This window comes from Dasypus novemcinctus, chromosome 25, assembly GCF_030445035.2.
Source record: "Dasypus novemcinctus isolate mDasNov1 chromosome 25, mDasNov1.1.hap2, whole genome shotgun sequence".
Classification (NCBI taxonomy): Eukaryota; Metazoa; Chordata; class Mammalia; order Cingulata; family Dasypodidae; genus Dasypus; species Dasypus novemcinctus.
Window position 1 is genome coordinate 17,394,940 of NC_080697.1, and position 18,984 is coordinate 17,413,923.

The 18,984-nt window shown below is 49.2% G+C and overlaps 1 protein-coding gene across 4 annotated transcripts in view; it reads left to right on the forward strand.

The window, feature by feature from the left end:
* The window catches only part of DPYSL5 (dihydropyrimidinase like 5), a 103,900-nt gene that overhangs the window by 23,958 nt on the left and 60,958 nt on the right, over nucleotides 1-18,984 (forward strand). For all 4 annotated transcript variants that reach the window (XM_004451480.4, XM_023586843.3, XM_058287745.2 and 1 more), the window contains exon 2: nucleotides 16,861-17,125. In XM_004451480.4, the coding sequence (XP_004451537.1) occupies nucleotides 16,865-17,125 (261 nt within the window). In that variant the 5' untranslated portion in view covers nucleotides 16,861-16,864. The remainder of the gene's footprint in view (nucleotides 1-16,860; nucleotides 17,126-18,984) is intronic.

The following is an 18,984-nucleotide window of genomic DNA, read 5'->3' on the forward strand; positions in this document are numbered from 1 at the left end:
TAATTCAGATATATGGCAAGTCCCTTATCAGATATATGATTTGCAAAATTTCCCTCCCATTCTGTGGGCATTAGTTCCTTTTTATTGCTTACTTTTTATTCCATTATTTATTTGGAATTAGTATTACATACCACAATTTGTTTATCCATTCACCTGTTGATGAACATTTGGGTTTTTTCTAGTTTTGGGCTGTTATGAATAAAGTATAAGCACACAAGTTCACGTCTTGGTGGGCACATGATTTTATTACTCTTGGGCAAATATCTAAGGAGAAGAACTGCTGAGAGGTATGGTCACTATATGCTTAACTTAGTGAGAAACTGCCAAAATGTTTTCCAAAGTGGTGGCACCATTTTACATCACACCAGCACTGCATAATTATACTAATTGTTCCACATCTGAGCTAACTTTGATATTATTATTGTCTTTTTTAGTTCAGTCATTTTAATATGTATATGGCAGCCTTTAATAATGGTTTTAATTTGCATTTCCATGATAATCAATGATATTCAGCATCTTTTCATTTGATTTTTTGCCATTTGCGTCTTCTTTATGAAGTGTCTGCTCAGATCTTTTGCTCGTTTTTAAAAACTGGCTGTTTGTTTTTTTATTGAGTTGTAAGGGTTCTCTTTATAGTATGGCTATAAGTCCATTACCCAATATGTTTTGGAAATCTTTTGTCCTAGTTTATGACTTTCTTTTTTATTTTCTTAACAGTATCTTTTGAAGAGCAAAAGTTATAAATTTTGATGAAATCCTGTTTACCAATTTTATCTTTTAGGGTTCATGCTTTTTTTTCTTAAACATTTATTTTTATTTATTTTTCCCCTCCTCCATTCTGCCCATTGTCTGCTCTCTGTGTCCATTTGCTGTATGTTCTTCTCTGTCTGCTTGCATTCTCATTAGGCAGCTGTGGGAACCAATACTGGCACCTTCCGGAGTGGGAGACACGCGATTACTCTCTTTTGCCACCTCAACCCCTGTTCTGCTACATTTTCTTATTTTTTCTCCTCTGTGTCTCCTTTTGCATCATCTTGCTGCACCAGCTCTCAGCGTTGGCCAGCACTCCTGCACGGAACAGCTTTCCCCACACTGGGTGGCATTCCCATGCAGGGGGCACTCCTTCACGGGGCGGCATTCCAGCATGGACCAGCACTCTGCATGGGCCAGCTTGCCATGCGGGCCAGCTCGCGCTCACCAGGAGGCCCTGGGCATCGAACCCTGGACCTCCTATATGGTAGACGGGAGCCCAGTTGGTTGAGCCACATCCATTTCCTGGTTCATGCTTTCTTTGTCCTAACCCGGGTCTTAAAGATTTGTCTTCTATGTTTTCCTCCAGAAGTTTATAGTTTAGCTTCTATAATTAGGTCTATGTGCCATTTTTAGTTTATTTTTTTCCATATGAATATTCATTTGTTCTAGCATCATTTGTTGAAAGACTATCCTTTCCTCCATTAAATTACCTTGGCATCTTTGTGAAAAAGCACCATCCATTTATTTGTTTATCCTTACACCAATTCCATTGTCTTAATTACCACAGATTTATAGTAAGTCTCAAAATCAGATAGTGTTACATTTTCCAGCTTTGTTCTTTTTCAAAACTGTTTTGGCTATTCTAGATCCTGTGCATTTTCATATAAATTTTAGAATCAGCTATCAATTTCTACAAAAAACCTGTTAGGATTTTGACTGGGCTAAATTGGAAAGAACTGACCTCTTAACAATATTAAGTCTTCTAATCCATGAACATGGCATACCTCTTAAATTATTTAGTTCTTTAAGTTCTCTCAATCGTCTTTTTTGTAGTTTTCATTCTACAGGTTTTGAACGTATTTGGTAAATTCTTCATTTTCAATGCTGTTATCACTGAGACAAATAGGCTTTAATATTGTGAGCTGCCTTAGATCTGTCATTTATCAGAAAAGCAATGAATTACTCCTTAACTGTAACAGAACAAGACAGATTGGGAAGAGCCAGAGCTGTAGAGGGTGGGGTGGGGGCAAGGGAGCGGCTTGGCCACTGCCACTGGAGCACTTCGTCCCACCAGGCAGAGCTCCTGCGATGGCAGAGGCAACAGCCGGCAGATAACCCAGGCAGGTATTTGGCAAGAAAACAGGCTGGTGCTGAGCACAGTGACGGAGTGCAGGTGGTGGGAGGGGAGGGGAGGCAAGCCATTGACAGGTAGAGAACAGTGACGGGAGCACAGGTGCAGGTGGGGGGAGGGGGCAAGCCGTCGGTGTCAGGGGAGTGCGCAGGTAGGGGTGCCTTGGACACGGGGCAGGCGCTGACCCCCTGGGGAAGGTGATGGACCAGAGCAAAAAAGGGGCTGCCGTTCCTCAGAGAACGAGATACTTAACCGCCTCAGCGCACGTGCACACAGGGGTCCCGCCCCTCGGTGAGGGGAAAGCTGGAATGCACATCAGGGCTCGGCAGGTGTCCTAACCTGGCGTCTCAGCACTGGGACTCTGGCTCTCTAAAGTTGCCTTCAGGATTGGTCCTTGGCCTGGGCTAAGGGCACCCTGGATTGGGGTGAAAGGGTTCCCAGGAATGGAGGTCAGGGAAGGCGAGAGGCTGGCTGACTGGGAATCGGGCAATTCTTCTGGGAAATAGAAAGGGAATAAATTGTATGAGTGTGTGCCAAAGGACTTAGGTGTCTGCCATCTGCTCCATCTCCATCTCTCTTCTGGCAGGAGCAGGTGAGCAAGGAAAAGAGGAGATGCTAATAGACAGGGATGGATTCTAATAGACTTCCCATTCCGCCCACTGCCTTGCTCGCGGGAGCTGGAGACCCATTCACTCCTTTTGCTGGCAGTTTGCTGAGCAGGTGCTGCGCAGCCCAGCTGTGGCTGGAAGGAAAGGCTCGTTACCTCTCTCTGTTTAAGCAAATGAAGGCGTCTCCTCCTTTTCAGGCTCTGCTGCCTTTGGAACCCCAGACCGTTCATTGCTCCCTGTCTGTAACAATGCATTGGAGGAAGGCGGCAGCCAGCTGGGCGGGGTTGGAGAGGATGTTTGCTCCTGTTTTGCGGGATCTGAGAAGGGGTGCTGGGGACAGGAGGCTGTGTGGAGGCAACAAGACGGCCGTTCATGGAAGACGATGCCCTTGCTGCTGGCTTGGTCCCAAGGCCAGGAGGCTGTCCTTCCCTGAGATGGGGACACTGGCAGAGGAGCCAGGTGGAGACAGCGTGATGAGTTTAGTTCTGGATGTGCTGAACCCGAGGGGCCAGCGAGACATCAAAGCAGCGAGAGCCAGTAGTAGGCTGTCAGGTGTACAGATGGATGGATGCTGCTTAAATATACCCAGGGTGTTAGCTGGGTGCTGAATTTGCCTGCCCTGATGCAAACTTTCTCCACTGCTCCTGCCCCCTTCGCCGGTGCTGTTGATTCCACAGCAGGTTATCCTAAAATATTACGGAGAGACTGAAACCCCTGCAATTCCCCACCTCTGAGATAATCACGTTAATAGTGTAATGAAGAACCTTCCCAGTGTTTTACACAAAAAGTTCACTTTATAAGTGAGATTTCATATCTACGTGAAATATATATGTCTGTGTATGAATCTCACGTATATAAATACACATACTGACACACAAACCGTGGCTCCTCTTCTTACCCTGCTTTTCTCACTGAATACTGAATCGTGGGTAGCCTCCTACATCTATATTCTGCGATCTCATCATCATTTTCACTGGCTGCAGGCCCTTCTACTGTGTGAAATACCATGTATTTAAACGGTTCTCATTGAGGGACCCTAAGCTTGTTCTCAAAATCTTTGCCATTAAAACAACAATGCCACGAAATGTCTTCATAAATGCATCTTTGCGCATTGGTCCGATTATTTCCTTAGGAGAAATAATCACTTAGCTGTGAGATGCACACTTTGAAGTTTCCATATAGATTTTCAGATCTCCTTCCCTTGTGCGTGTTGCAGTTTGGACTCCTTCCAGCAGTGTGAGAGTGCACGCATTTCTCTCTCGCTCTGCGCTTTGTTCTTTCTCATCTGTCATTATGATAGGTGAAAGATGTAATCTCATTGTTTCACTTACTTTTCTTTAATTATTAATAAAGGTGAGCATCTTTTCATTTGCTTATTAGCCATTTATGTCTTCCCTCCTTGGACTGCTATTTCTATCCCTTGCCTACTTGTTCTATTGGAGTATTTGTCTCTCTCTTAATACTTACAAGAGTTTTTATATACTAAGGATATTAATCCTAGGTTATATGTCACAAGCTTGTGATAGCCAGTTTTTGTTTGTCTTTATAAAAAGAAATTTTGGTATCTTGCTGGATCACGGTTTTGCACTTTATATAGTTATATCTAAATCAAACATATGGTTTTTAATTTTGGATTATGCCAAGAAAAGCCTCTCCCCACCAAAGTTTATAAACATGTCCTTCTATATTTTCTTCTAGTACTTTATACTTACATATTTTTTTTTGTATAAAAATGCTAATCTAATGTCAATTCTTTGCTTCAGATGCTGTATTAGTCAGCCAAAGGGGTGCTGATGCAAAATACCAGAAATCTGCTGGGCGTTATAAAGGCTATTTATTTGAGGTAGGAGCTTACAGATACCAGGCCATAAGCATAAGTTACTTCTTTCACCAAAGTCTATTTGGAGCAAGGTGGCTGCCGATGTCTGCAAGGGTTCAGGCTTCCTGGGTTCCTACGTTCCTGGAGTTTGCTTTTCTCTGGCTTCAAGGTTCCTTCCTTCCTGGTGCTGGCTTCTCTCTCCTCTGCATGCTGACTTCCCAGGGCTCCAGCTTAAGTCTTCAGCATCAGACTCCTACATCAAAACTCCAACGTCAGAAACCCTCAACTCTGTCCTTGGCCATGCCTTTCATCTGTGAGTCCCCACCCACAAAGGGGTGGAGACGCAACACCCTAATGACGTGGCCCAATTAAAGCCCTAATCGTAATTCAGTCATGCCCAGGTATAGGTCAGATTACAAGCATAATCCAATATTTCTTTTTGGAATTCATCAATAAGCTCAAACTGCTGCGGATGCCGACAAGCTTTCCCTCTGTGCTCAGTATCTCGGCCCCCCTCTCGGCTCGCCCACCAGGCGGTGGGTGACCCCTGCGTACTTAGCACTGTCGCACGGCAATACAACCCATCCTGGGAGCTGAGCCGGCGCACACCGCTCCACACCTGTCCAGATGCCCTGAATCGGCAGCTCCCCCACGTCCTGGTGAGTGCGCCGCTTTCTGAGAAGTGTCCCCTATTGCTGGAACTTCCCTGCCCCTCCAAAATGACACAGCCCTTCCAGCTACTTATCTCTCACGTTGAAATTTCTGTGTGCATTTTAGCAAGCCCCATCTGCTAACTGGTGTGGAGGGAGGGCACCCGATTAGAAGGTGGGAGACCAATCGCCAGGTGCTTGGAACAGTCCAGGTGGACAATAAGGGCCAGGGCTGACACAGTGGCTTTGGAGAATGAGGACCGAGGAAAAAGAAACTCATAGGCGGGGCTGTGACAGTGCTCGGGCACAGCATTCTGGGTGCGATGTCCCCGCAACTGTAAATGCATCAGTCAATTGAAATGTTTGCCCATTGGCACAGTGCAGGCTTCTGGTTCTCGAGTCATTCAGTATTTAGAAGACATCACTCCCGTTCCCTTCTGTAAAGCTGTGTGACCTTGGACTAGTCAGCACCAAAATGTCACCGTCTGTAACATGGAGATAACATCAGCCTCCAGTTGTGAGGTTTCGAGTTGTAAATGCCGTGTTAAGAGCCTTCGCGGGCCCTGACACATAGTGGGACTCAGTGTTAGTTCTCTGGGCGCCTTTGTCCCATTACTGTGGGTTGTCGGGCCAGTGGTCACTCTCTGACTCAGCTAAAGGATTCCTAGAGAGAAACTGAACTCAGTTTTTTTTTTTTAAATTTATTTCTCTCCCCTTCCCTGCCGCGTCCCCCCCGCCCCCCCGTTGTCTGCTCTCTGTGTCCATTCACTGTGTGTTCTTCTGTGTCCACTTGCATTCTTGTCAGTGGCACCGGGAATCTGTGTCTCTCTTTGTTGCGTCATCTTACAGTGCCACTCCTGGGCAGGCTGCACTTTCTTTGCAAGGGGTGGCTCTCCTTACGGGGTGCACTCCTTGCACGTGGGGCTCCCCTACGCGGGGGACACCCCTGCGTGACAGGGCACTCCTTGCGCGCATCAGCACTGCGCGTGGTCCAGTGCACCACATGGGCCAGGAGGCCCTGGGTTTGAACCCTGGGCCTCCCGTGTGGTAGGCGGACGCTCTATCAGTTGAGCCAAATCCGCTTCCCTGGTCTGTTTTTGTGTACACATTTTTACATGACTATAACAGTACTTGGCAAAATATTGTTTTTTGTATACTGACAGTCATTCTGAATTTTTCTTCATTTTTAAATTTTTTATGCAATACACTCAGGAGAATGCAAAAAATATATGTGTAGTTTAGAGAGTAATTTTAAAGCAAACGCCTCTACCTCCCGCAGGTAAGACTCGAGCATTTGCCGCTCTCAACTCCCCCAACACTGCCCCTCCCTTTGCCTCAGAGATAACTACTCTTCTGACTCTCCTGATACTTAATCCCTTGCTTCTCCTCATGATTTTCCCACTATATGCCTAAACAATATAATTTCCTTTTGCCCATTGTTGAACTTCATCGGCAGAGAATCCCACTGTGTTTATTATTTTGTCTCGCTTCTTGCCTTCGGTGTTGTCTGTGAGTGGTTGCGTTTGGCTGTAGTTAGTTCAGACTAATTTTTAGTTGAAGAGAGGAAAAAGTAATTTTCTATTCTCTATTTCTACCCCGAATCTAGACCTTCTCAGGTCACCCAGCTTCATGGTACTTTGATAGGAAAAGACGCTTTCTTCTTCTTCCGTGACCTCGTCACCCCCTGCCCGAGGGCGGGGGTCTCGCGGTGAGAGAAGCCGGCCGCCCCCTCCTTTCCCAGCAGGGCGCTGGCCCCCTCCGCCCCTGGCTCCCGTCCTAGAGGCAGCCACTTGCTGGGCGGCTGGTGGCCCTTGAGCTACAGCTGCCATCCGCCCCGGGAGCCGAGGGAATTGTCCCTGTGGCCTGGAGACAGCTGGCGCGAGCCTGGGAGCACAGCAGGCCGAGGCTGTGCCAGGCAAAGCCCGGCCTTGTGGGCGGAGCCTGGGGCAGGAGCCAGGAATTCTGCACAGCCCCCCTGCCTTTCCGCCCAAGCCCCGGAGGAGCTGGGCTCACTTGGTCTCTCAGGGCCTAGAAAGAAGCAGCTTCCCCCTTGCCCTGACCTCAGTGAGTAAACGCGCTCCTGTACAGCTCGGCGGCCGCCCAAACGCGCACGTGCAGGTGTACGTGGGCACAGATACCGGGTGAGCCTCTGCTCTCCCAGCACACACACTCCCAGCCTCGACTTAATTTCCCTTCTGCTGCTAGGGTTCATCTCGTGGAGCAAGTGGCCTCAGCGCCACGTCTTAGCACCCTCTTACGGTTAATCCTATGGACTTGAGCGTCGGCCCCCTCCCACGCAGGTGCGTGACCCAGAAACACTGGGTCAGTTCAGCCTGGGACCCCCGGGAGCAAAACCTCTTACTCTGGATCTCAGTTGGTCAAGGAGCTAAGCCCCTTGGATTGAAACATGACTCCCCCGTAGCCTTTTAGGTTTCCTTCAACCCCAGCTGAGTCGGTGCACAAAGGACAGGTGCTACCGCGAGGACTTCCCTTGTGGCCACTCCTTCATGCCAAGCTTAGGTTTTCAATCTTCTCAGGATCTTTCCTTGCTTATCCTACGCACACCTGTTACCTCTTACCTGGGGTTCTTCTGCCTTCCCTCGCCTTCCTGGCCCTGTTAGACTCTCTCCGTGGTGCAGTGACAGCGATGGTGGCAGCGTACCAGATACAGGTGCTTCGTGGTCTTGTGCAGACGGTCCCTGACTTAGAAGCACCCTGGGCCGGCCCTCTTGCCTGGTGGCCCCCAAGGACGCCTGCCACCCATAGGCTCGGGATAATACAAACAGGACCTGCTGGGACCTCCAGGACGCCCCTGGCCAGCTGTTAGGTGTAGAAATAGTTTACGCCTGCCAGGCAGAGGAGCCAGCATCTCAGGTGGGTGCAGCCTCTCCCTTCCACATGCTCCCTGCCTGGCCAGCCCCCCCACCCCTTGGTGGTGCCTGGGGCCCGTCCTGAGTCCCCCCTGAAAGGTGGAGAACTTGCCCTTCCCCCGCCCCACTCCTCTCCCCAGGGCTGGGCTCTACTTCCAGAAACCCTCCGAACATTTTGCACAAAACTCCCGGGTGACCCTCCCACACGGAGCAGCCAGCCCCCCTGGGTGCTGACGCTGGCCTGGGTTGGGGAAGAAGCTAGAAGCAGTCCTAGGTTTCGGGATGGCTGGGGAGATGGTTTGGGACAGGGTGGGTTGAGGTGCCCGTGGAACACCCTAGTGGAAGGCTCCGGGGGGCCTTTGGAGGATCCCAGAGTGCCCCCCTCCGCCCCCTCCCTGGCGTCGGGCAGGTGTGCAGATTCCTGCTCACCTCGGAGGTAGCGAGCTGGATTGGGAAGACTGGTCACGGGGCAGGTGAGTTCGTGGGGTGTGGGGAGAGGGGGTCAAAGGGGCAGAAACAGCTGTGACCACGCCCATTTTTTTTTTCACTAGTCAATTATTATTAGTTCGTGCAAATTAACTGAAGAAGTAGTTGCCTCTAAGAAAGCAGGAAATGGAGCGGGATGAAGTGCGGGGAGGCCACTGGCAAGCTGGTGGCCACGTCCTGTGTTTATGTCGTCATTCTTAAAGCCCACATGTGTGCCCTTTACATCTACCCAATGGTTGGCAGAACCAGCTGAGAATCATAAAATCACACCATGCTTTAATACTAGTTATGGATCTTTTAGTACTTTACTATAAGCAATTTGCTTTTTTTTCCCCCCATTAAATCTATTCTCTTAAACTCTCAGCATTTCCCACTCACCTCAAACTTCCCTTTTTTTGACTTTCATGTTCTGTTGAACCTTTAATTTCTTCTCTCTGTTTTTCCAGCTCAAAGAGAATCTCTTTCCTGTGTGATCCCAGAGTGCTGTTAGCATAAGCCCTCTCTCCCCAACCCCTTTTAGGGATGGCTCCCCCATGGAGAAGGCTGCTAAATGCCATGCCTACTGTTTCTTTTTTTTTTTTTTTTTGGTCCCCCAGTATCTGCAATATTCTTTCCAATCATCTTCAAAAACATTATTCAAAGCTCTCCACAGTTTCCCCCTTCTAAACTTTTCAGCCTTCTCTTTTGTCTTTCCCTGTGTATGTTATCCATAACCCCTGTGGGATTGGATATATTCCAGTGTCTCTAACCTTTGCCCAGACTTGCTCAAAGGCTCCTTCCATATGTCTTTCCCTCTTTTTTTTTTTTTATTGACTTTGTAATAATATTACATTAAAAATATATATGTGAGGTCTCATTCAACCCCACCCCCCCACGCCACCTCTCCCCCCCCCCCCCCAGCAACACTCCCTCCCATCATCATGACACATCCATTGGATTTGGTAAGTACATCTTTGGGCACCTCTGCACCTCATAGTCAATGGTCCACATCATGGCCCATACTCTCCCCCATTCCATCCAGTGGGCCCTGTGAGGATTTACAATGTCCGGTGATTGCCTCTGAAGCACCATCCAGGGCAGCTCCATGTCCCAAAGACGCCTCCACCTCTCATCTCTTCCTGCCTTTCCCCATACCCATCAGCCACCATGTCCACTTTTCCCAATCCAATGCCACCTCTTCTATGTGGACATTGGATTGGTTGTGTCCATTGCACCTCTATGTCAAGAGGAGGCTCAGATTCCACATGGATGCTGGATGCAATCCTCCCACTTTCAGTTGTAATCACTCTAGGCTCCATGGTGTGGTGGTTGTCCTTCTTCAACTCCATCTTAGCTGAGTCCTACTGTTTCTTTTAACCAAGTGCTGATAAGAAGAAAAATAGTTGCATGTTTTCTTTTTCCTTCCCAAACGAATGTCACAATGTCACGTACATACGGCTTTTGATCCGTTAGCAAACGTGCCCTGCCTGGAGCAAGGGAAAAGCCGTGCCCTTCCGTGTGGCCTGCAGCTTCGGGGGCTGGGCTGGCTCACGTCCCGGCAGCACATCGCACCCAGGTGGCTGTCCGAGTGGGCTCGAATGCCACCGGCCCTTACATCCCTGGGCGCCTCTGCCGCTCTCTTCTTGCGTGTTGCTGGATATCACGGGGGCCAACAGTCTGTAAAATCATGCATTTTCCTGTAGATTCCGCCAAGAGAGGAAATGCAAATCTTAAACCAATTACTGTCAAATTGGTTTTAAGGTTTTTCTGTAAGAAGTGGCCTCTTCGCACCATTCTGGCTCAGAGCCCCAAAGCCTCCCGGTGTCCTCCAGCCGAGCTGGCGGCAGGCAGCTGCGGGGGACAGACTGCGCGGCTCTCCTCGTCTGTCACCTCCACGCAGGCACGGATTGCCGTGGAAGGTGTTGACAGAAGCGGGCGATTCCAGAGCATGGTGTCGGGGTTGGCACTTCCTTGGCAGGACTGCGCCGGGCACCTTCTAGGAGTGTGGCATGGGTGCATTTCATGAACAACAAGATGCAGTTGCCGTAACCTTGACGGTTCCCCCGGCGAGATGCTCCTGTACAGCTCTGCAGTGGAAGTGCTCCACTGCAGGGCAAACCAGGGGCGGGGGCTCCCTCTCACCCAGCAAGACGTTGGTTATGGAATAGGGATAATTGTCACTCTTTTATACATGACCGTGCTCTGGCGATAGCCCTGCTCCCCTCACTCCACTCCCTGCCCCCGGAAGTCCCTGTTTTCCCAGCTTGTGCACCACCTTAGAGCTAACACATAGATGGTTCTGGAACATAGGGAATCCGTACCGCAGAATCAGGAAATTGGGGGATACCCGCTGTGTGCAGTTGGATAATCTCGGCCTGTCGAAGACATCCACCGTGTTGATCTGGAAGATGCTTCTCCGAGTGAATAGAAAGTTCTTCCTGTCCCTCTCTTTGCAGTTTAACGCTGCCCCTCTCGTGCTGCTGGGCTGGTAAAGCGAGCCAGCCCGGGACTCGCGGGAAGGTCGGGGTCCACCTGGTGAAGGCCCACGGCTCTAGGATTCTGTCCTGCTCGTTTAGTCTTTCCACTAGCCTTTAGCGAGCATTTTGTTTCCATTTCAGCCTGGGAAGACAGACATGTGTTTTGAATTCTTTCATTTGCACAGACCAAATAGCCGGATGATGGAAGTTACGGTTAAGCATATGGGCCTGGGGGATATAACCAACACTCTTAAAAGGAGGTGGCATTTATTTTAAGACCCAGTTGTTACTTAATGACGATGTGGTTGTAATGTTCTTTTTTGCCTGATTTAGTAAGCCCTTGGCCGCATATTGGCTTTGTCTACATAATTATTGTATTTTGGAATAAAATAGGAAACTTGGAGCATCTTGATCTGGTAAAATGGATACCTACCTTCTCTAGATCTTTTTTTTTTTTTTTTTGGAAACATAATGTGTATCTATAAAAATATGTACCTATTTTTATAGGTACATATTAATAAAGCATACAATCCCTCCAAAGTGTACAATCAGGGTATTTGTCATAACCACATAGTTGTGCATTCATCAATCATTATTAGAGCATTTTATTTCAATAATAATGAAAAACAGACAAACAACAAAAAACATTTGTCACCTCTCAATCTCTATGCTTCCCCATAGCTGTTATTTCTGGCTATCCTTGCATATTTATTTATTTTGAAGCAGTTTTTTTTTTCTTCTTTATTTTCTTTTTAACGTTACATTAAAAAAATATGAGGTCCCCATATACCCCCCACCCCACCCCTCCCACATCAACAACTTCTTCCATCATCACTGCACATCCACTGCCCCTGGCGAATACATTCTGGAGCACCGCTGCACCACCTGACAGTGGTCCACATTGTAGTCCACACTCTCCCCCAGTCCACCCAGTTTTCCTGAGATAGAGTCACATACCGTACAACCTGTCCAAAGTGTCTAATCAGCGTCTAGAGCTTCCATTTCTTTCTGACCACGTCTCCTCCCCTGACAAGAGAGCTCCCCGAACCTGCTGCCTGAGCTGGCGGAGGGAAGGGCTGTCATAGCCAGTGGCACCTGCAGTGCCCGGGACATCCTCTATAGCCATGTCCCTCAAATCTTTTCACTTGTGGGGGACTCTCCTATGAGGTCCGAGGCACCTCCCCCTATGCCCCATGCCCTGCCTACCTGGTGCTCACGGCCACACCCTGGAAAAAGATGCCCACAGTGTCTGCGAGCAAAGTCCTTCCTGGAGCAGGGAGAGCTGTGGGAGCGAGGTGCTGATGAGGTTCCTGGGGGAGCGTCGACAGCAGCCAGGGGAGACTAGAAGGCGTGGAGACGGCTGGCAAGGTGGGAATGCAGAAGCTGACATCCCGACCGACTCTGGTCTCTGCGGTGAGAGATGCTCAGAGCCAGTCCCCCCTGAGTTTGGGCTGAGGGCTGTAGGTGAGAAATGTCCCCTTGGCACCTTAACCGTTTAGCAACGCACTAGGTGTGTCTTGCCTACTAGCCTGAGTTTCTTGGGAGCAGAGCCTGTGTCTTTCAAATCTCTCTCCAATGCTTGACACTGGAAAGAAGTGAAGTTGCATGACATTGTAGTATGTGCAAGTGGTAGTGGTAAAAAGGCTTTCTCCAGAAGTGGGGGGGGGGAGGGGGGGGAATTAAACACCTGTGCCATCACATTATCCAAAACAGGGCAGGCCTGGAGTGCCCTGAGGCTTTGGGAACCCTGAAAAGCGGAAACCCTGGAGGCAGTTCTGATGCCAGCAGCCCCCGGCCTGAAGCTGGGGGTCCGCCTCTGGGAGGGATGAAGCACTGTGCCAAAGCTGGGCCACTGTCCACACAGAAGGGCTCCCCGGGGCAGCTCATGCTCTGGGGCCTGGGGTCCTCCTGTTCCATATTGGCAGACCCTCATGGCCAAGGGCGTGGGCTCTGAAGGCACCCTGCCTAGCATTCACCCCCGGCTCTGTCGGGGACGGTGGCCTTGGGGGGACTCCTGTAACTTTCTAAGCCTCAGCGACCTCAGGCTGTGGATGGGGACGATGAGGGAACCTGTCGCAGGGCTCTGCAAGGATTCAGTAAGATAAGGTCTAGGAGGGGCTGTGCAAAGGGCGAGGGCGTTCTCCAAATACCGCGTTCCTGTATTTGGAGAAAGCCGAGGGCCTCTCCACGGGGAACCAGCCCCAGCCCAGGAAGCGAGCACGCGGTGCCAGGTGCCCTGCGGGTGTTCCGTCCTCGCGGCGACCTGGGAGGGAGCAGCAAGGCAGGGAGGTGTTAGCCCGGTTTAGGAGGAGCAAGCAGAGGTAACCTCTTAAAGGTCTCACACCTACAAAAGGGTTGAGCTAGAATCCAAACGCAGCTGTCTGACTTAACAGAAATACAATGAGAGACTTGATTTTTTTTTTCATATTCTTCCTATTTTTGTTTTTAAAGATTTATTTATTCCCTTCCCCACCTCCTTGTTTGCACTCACTGTCTACTCTCTGTGTCTGTTCATTTTTGCTCTCTGTGTCTGCTCATCTTTTTTTTAGGAGGCACCGGGACTCAAACCCGGACCTCCCAGGAGGGAGGCACCCAATCACTTGAGCTGCCTCCGCTCCCTGTTTGTTGTGTCTCATTGTGTTTCCTCGCTGTGTGTCCTCATTGGGTCATCTTGTTGCATCAGTTCACTACGCTAACCCATCACGTCTTTAGGAGGTACCAGGAACTAACTGAACCTGGGACCTCACATGTAGTAGATGAGCACCCAACTACCTGAGCCACATCTGCTTTCCTCTTTATAGTTTTCAAATCTTATGCAATAAATTTATATTATCTTTTATAAGCTAAAAAAAATTAATGTCGAGGAAAGTGAATGTGGCTCAAGTGATAAGACCTCTGCCTACCATATGGGAGGATCCAGTTTCGATCCCTGGGGCCTCCTGGTGAAAAAGAATAGAAAGCGTGCCTGTGCAGTGAGTCAATACCCGCACAATGAGCTGAGTGCCCATGCAGGTGCCCACACGACAAGCCGAGTGCCCACATGGTGAGCTGAGTGCCCATTTGGTGAGCTGAGTGCCCACACAGCGAGCGAATGCCTGTGCAAGTGAGTCAAGCAGCAAGAGGATGATGTCACAGAAGAGGGATGAAGGGGAGAGTCAAGGTGAAGCACAGCAGAGACCAGGAACTGAGGTGGCACAATTGATAGGGACCAACTCTCCACATCCGAGGTCCCCAGGATTGAATCCTGGCAAATCCTAGAGGAGAAAGAAGAGAAGACAAAAAGAGAAATAGATACAGAAGATCACACAGTGAATGGACACAGCAAAAACAGCAGGGTGGGGGGAGGGGGAGGAAAATAAAGTACATTTCTTTAAAAAAAAATTATGTCAAAAGTTGTGTTTTTTTTAATGCCAAAAAGAAGCCAGAAGGAATCCAATGTGACCCTTCACTCAGGTCCAGCTGGCTCTGCCTCCCTCTGCCATCCTTTCTGGGGGTGATGGGTTGCTACCAGCTCTACCTCTTACTCCCCTCCTATACAACCCTGGAGCACCACCGGGGCTTAGCCTGCTCTCTACTTCTAGGTGGAAAGACCTGAAGGTTGTCCTGGCTCTGAAGATGCTGGGCTGCCCTCAGGAATAGCCAGCTGATCCTGGAACCTCTCTCTGGTCGGGAATGACTCCAGGCCAAGGGGGCCCTTTGGGAGACTGACTTGGGGAGACATTTCACACAGGCCTGAGCTAGTCTTGTAAATCCAGGCTAGATTAAACTCCTGGGACTACCTGAGGCTCCCTTGTATGTGACATCTTGCTTCTCTCTTGTGGCTTTCAGAATTCTGTCTCAATTGGACAGTTTATTATAATATGCCATGGTGCATATCTACTTGGGTTTATCTGGTTTGGAGCTCACTAAATGTCATAGATGTGTATATTCATGCCTTTTTGTTAAATGTGGAAACTTTTTGGCCATTGTTTCTTCAACTATTCTCTCTGCCTCTTTCTCTCTTCTTCTGGGGCTCCCACAAAGGGTATATTGGTATATTTGAAGGTGTCCCATGGATTCCCCAGGCTCTGTTCACTTTTCTTCATTCTTTCCTCTTTCTTCTCAGATTGAATGCTTTCAATTGTCTTATCTTCACATTCACTGGTTCTTTCTTCTGCCACCTCCACTCTGCTATCAAACCTCTCTAGAGAATTTTAAATTTCTGTTTCTGTGGTCTTCAGCTCGTTTGGTTCCTTTTCATAATTTCTCCCTATTGATAATCTCTTTGTATTCATCTGTCATTTTTCTGGTTTCCTTTTCTTTTGTCTGTGTTTTCCTTTAACTCTTTGAGCATATTTAAGGCCATATTTTAAAAGTCTTTGCCTGGTATATCCCAGGTCTGTTCCTCCTTGTGGACGATTCTAATGCTTTCAGTCTTCCCTTTGTCTAGGCCATCACTTCTTGTTTCTTTTTATGTTTTGTAATTTTGTTGAAACCTGGACATTTTGATATTTTAATGTGTTATTGCTGGAATTTAGACTCCAAGGCATCTGTTCCTTAATCCCTTAAGCTTCTATCCAGCTAGTGTTACAACTTTGAATGCCAGGAGTTAACAAAAAAGAAAAGAGAAAGGAAACACCCATCCCAGTCTTTGCAGATTGACCTGTACCAGTGCTCTTCTTCAGAGCTTATCCAATGAGTTTAGTGAACAGCTCAAGGCCGAAGTGTAGAGACCTCACCATCCTTTCTGCTCACGTGCCTTGTCTTGGGTGTGCACATGTGGCACTGGGAATTCCACTATTTACACAGATACAAATGTGCCCTCGTCTATAGGAAGCAGGCTCCTCGTGGTTCTGGGCAGTGCACTATCTGTCCTACAGAGCTGCCTTCTGCCTGCAGAACAAATTCTGGGATGGCGAATGGACAGTGAGTGTCCTGGTTCAGCCCCTCAGGCCACAACCACACAGACCGGGTCCCGCATCCACGCTCCCAGCTTGTGCAGGAGGTTCCTCTGCTCCCTCTGAAACCAGGACCAGGGACCCCCCCCGCACACACACACACTGAGAGCGAGGGCCAGCTCCGTGCCGAGCCAGGGAGGGGCGGGGCAAGGCTGTCCAGAGCGCCACGAGATCCTACCACTTTTAAGCAGCCTCTTTCTTGATTTGGCACATGCCCTGTTATTGTGATCCTTTAACTGTTTTCTAGAGCTTTGAGAAAGATGTTTCTGCCAGTTCTTGCTTGTTGTTCCCACAAACATTTTTAAAAAGCTCCATGATGAGCTTCCTGTGCAGCCAGCTGTGAAGCCACGATACTGGGCCTGTCCTTCTTGGGGCAAGCCCGAGAGGGTGAACTGAAACAAAATCTGTCTGAGGAATGTAATGAATTAACCAGCTGCGAGAGTTAGAGAATGTGGCTCTCTGAGACATGCCCCAGGAGCCTCTGGTGTTTTCCGGATACCCTGGTGGTGCATGTGGAATGTTTGGGCTTGACCCTGCTGCGTGGTAGCCACAGATTCCTTACATAACAATTTCAGGCTTCGCATCTGTAAAATGGGCCCCCTCAGGTTGTTATGGGAAGAAAGTGAGATCGTAGATGTGAAAATGCTTTGTAACCCAGGCAGCATTTCGGGAAGGTGAAAATTGACGTTTCTTTGACCCCGGCCTCACCCCCACTGCCGCCGCGCCACGATTCCCAGTGTCCCGCGGTGTGGTCAGGGGAAAGCTCGAGACCCCAGCTGTCCGTAGGGCCAGTTTCCACGCCATGGAGAACTTCCTCTCCATCCCTGCCTGTGGAACGAGGCAGTCTTGGGGCTCTGATAGGAAGGGGTGGGATCCCAGTACCCGTGCCGAGGGAGCTTGACCTTGGCCGGTGTCCCCTGTCGCCTGCAGGAACATGCTTGCCAACTCAGCCAGCGTGCGGATCCTCATCAAGGGAGGCAAGGTGGTGAACGACGACTGCACCCACGAGGCGGATGTCTACATCGAGAACGGCATCATCCAGCAGGTGGGCCGCGAGCTCATGATCCCCGGAGGCGCCAAGGTGATCGATGCCACTGGGAAGCTGGTCATTCCCGGAGGCATCGACACCAGCACCCACTTCCACCAGACCTTCATGAACGCCACATGCGTGGACGACTTCTACCACGGCACCAAGGTAACGCGCCTGTCGCCGGAGGTGGTTTTGTTTTGTTTTTTTTTGTTGTTGTTGTTTTATTATTATTTTTTAATTCATTTTTTAAAAAATTTTATTCATTCAAAAAATATGAGGTCCCATTCAACCCCACCGCCCCCCCCCCCACTCCCCCCACAGCAACACTCTCTCCCATCATCATGACACATCCATTGCACCTGGTAAGTACATCTCGGGGCATCACTGCACCCCATAGTCAATGGTCCACATCATAGCCCACACTCTCCCACGTTCCATCCAGTGGGCCCTGGGGGGGAATCTACAATGTCCCGTAGTTGTCCGTGAAGCACCATCCAGGACAACTCCACATCCCAAAAACGCCTCCCCATCTCATCTCTTCCTCCCATTCCCCGCACCCAGCAGCCACCATGTCCACCCTTCCCACACCAATGCCACATTTTCTCTGTGGGCATTGGATTGGTTGTGTCCATTGCACATCTATGTCAAGAGGGGGCTTAGATTCCACATGGATGCTGGATGCAGTCCTCCTGCTTTCAGTTGTAGGCACTCTAGGCTCCATGGTGTGGTGGGTGACCTTCTTCAACTCCATGTTAGCTGAGTGGGGTAAGTCCAATAAATCAGAGTGTAGGAGCTGAAGTCTGTTGAGGCTCAGGGCCTGGCTATCACATTGTCAGTCCAGAGATTCAAATCCCCTAAATATACCTTAAACCCCAACACCAACTACAATTCCAGTAAAGTAGCATGTCGGAGGTAGTTTTGTGTCAGCTTCTTTGCTCTGCCTCTGGGCATCTCCAGACTAGACCCCCATGAGCAGGGGCTCCCACTGCACGGCTGAAGCAAGACGGGTGCTCTCGAGGGGGGCAACGAGGGCAGCTAGGAACAGAACTTCCGGGCTGAGCTGTTCCCCTGGAAAGGGTGACATGGGAAGGGTGAGGTTGAGGCCTGTTTTGCTGATCACTTATTCATGTGTCCAGGCTGGGAGCTGATTTTTAAATTTTCATGTCAGGTGTTAGAGGCTGTATCAGGTCACCAGGGCTGCTATAACAAAAGGGCACAAATGAGGTGACTTAAAACAACAGGAATTTATCTTTGCACAGGTTAGAAATCTGGGAAAGGGCCGGGGCCATACTGCCTCTGCAGCGCAACAGGGGCGGACCCTCCCTCGCCTCCTCTGAGCTTCTGCTGTTTGCTGGCATCCGAGGCATTCCTTGACTTGCAGCTGCAGCGCTTCAACCCCTGTATCCATAGTCCTGGGCATTCTCCCCTTGTCTGTCCCTGTGTCCAAATTTACCTCTTCTCATAAGGACAAGAGGCCTACTGGATTTGGGTGCACCTGAGTCTACTTTGGGTTCATCTTAACTAATCACATCTTCAAAGGCCCTATTTCCAAATAACGTCACATTCCCAGGGCCGGGGGTTCAGAATTCATCTTCTCTCTAGAGGAAGAAGGGAAGTTGCTGGTGCTTGTTATTGCCTGTGTGTGGAGAGGGGGAGTTGATGTGATGCACTCTTTTATATACAGTCATACCTTGGTACTCCACTGCTTTGAAACTCCGTAACTTTGGTACTCCACACATTTTGATACGAAAATTTTGTCCTGGTACTCATCGTTTGTTTGGTACTTGACGCACAAGCTGGAACTTGTCATTGTCAGTTGCCTTGTGACTTGCTACCCTTTCCAGCCAAAACAAAGGGTCTTGCATTAGTCACACGGTAGCGCTTGCCCTGTGTACATCCCATTGCTTCTGTGGTTATTTTGTGTATTTCTGCAGTTTTTTCCTGAGCAGAAAAGAAAATTACTTCACACCACCACTGAGCAAAAAAAAGAAAGAATAGGTATATATGAGAGCGGTATTCGCATT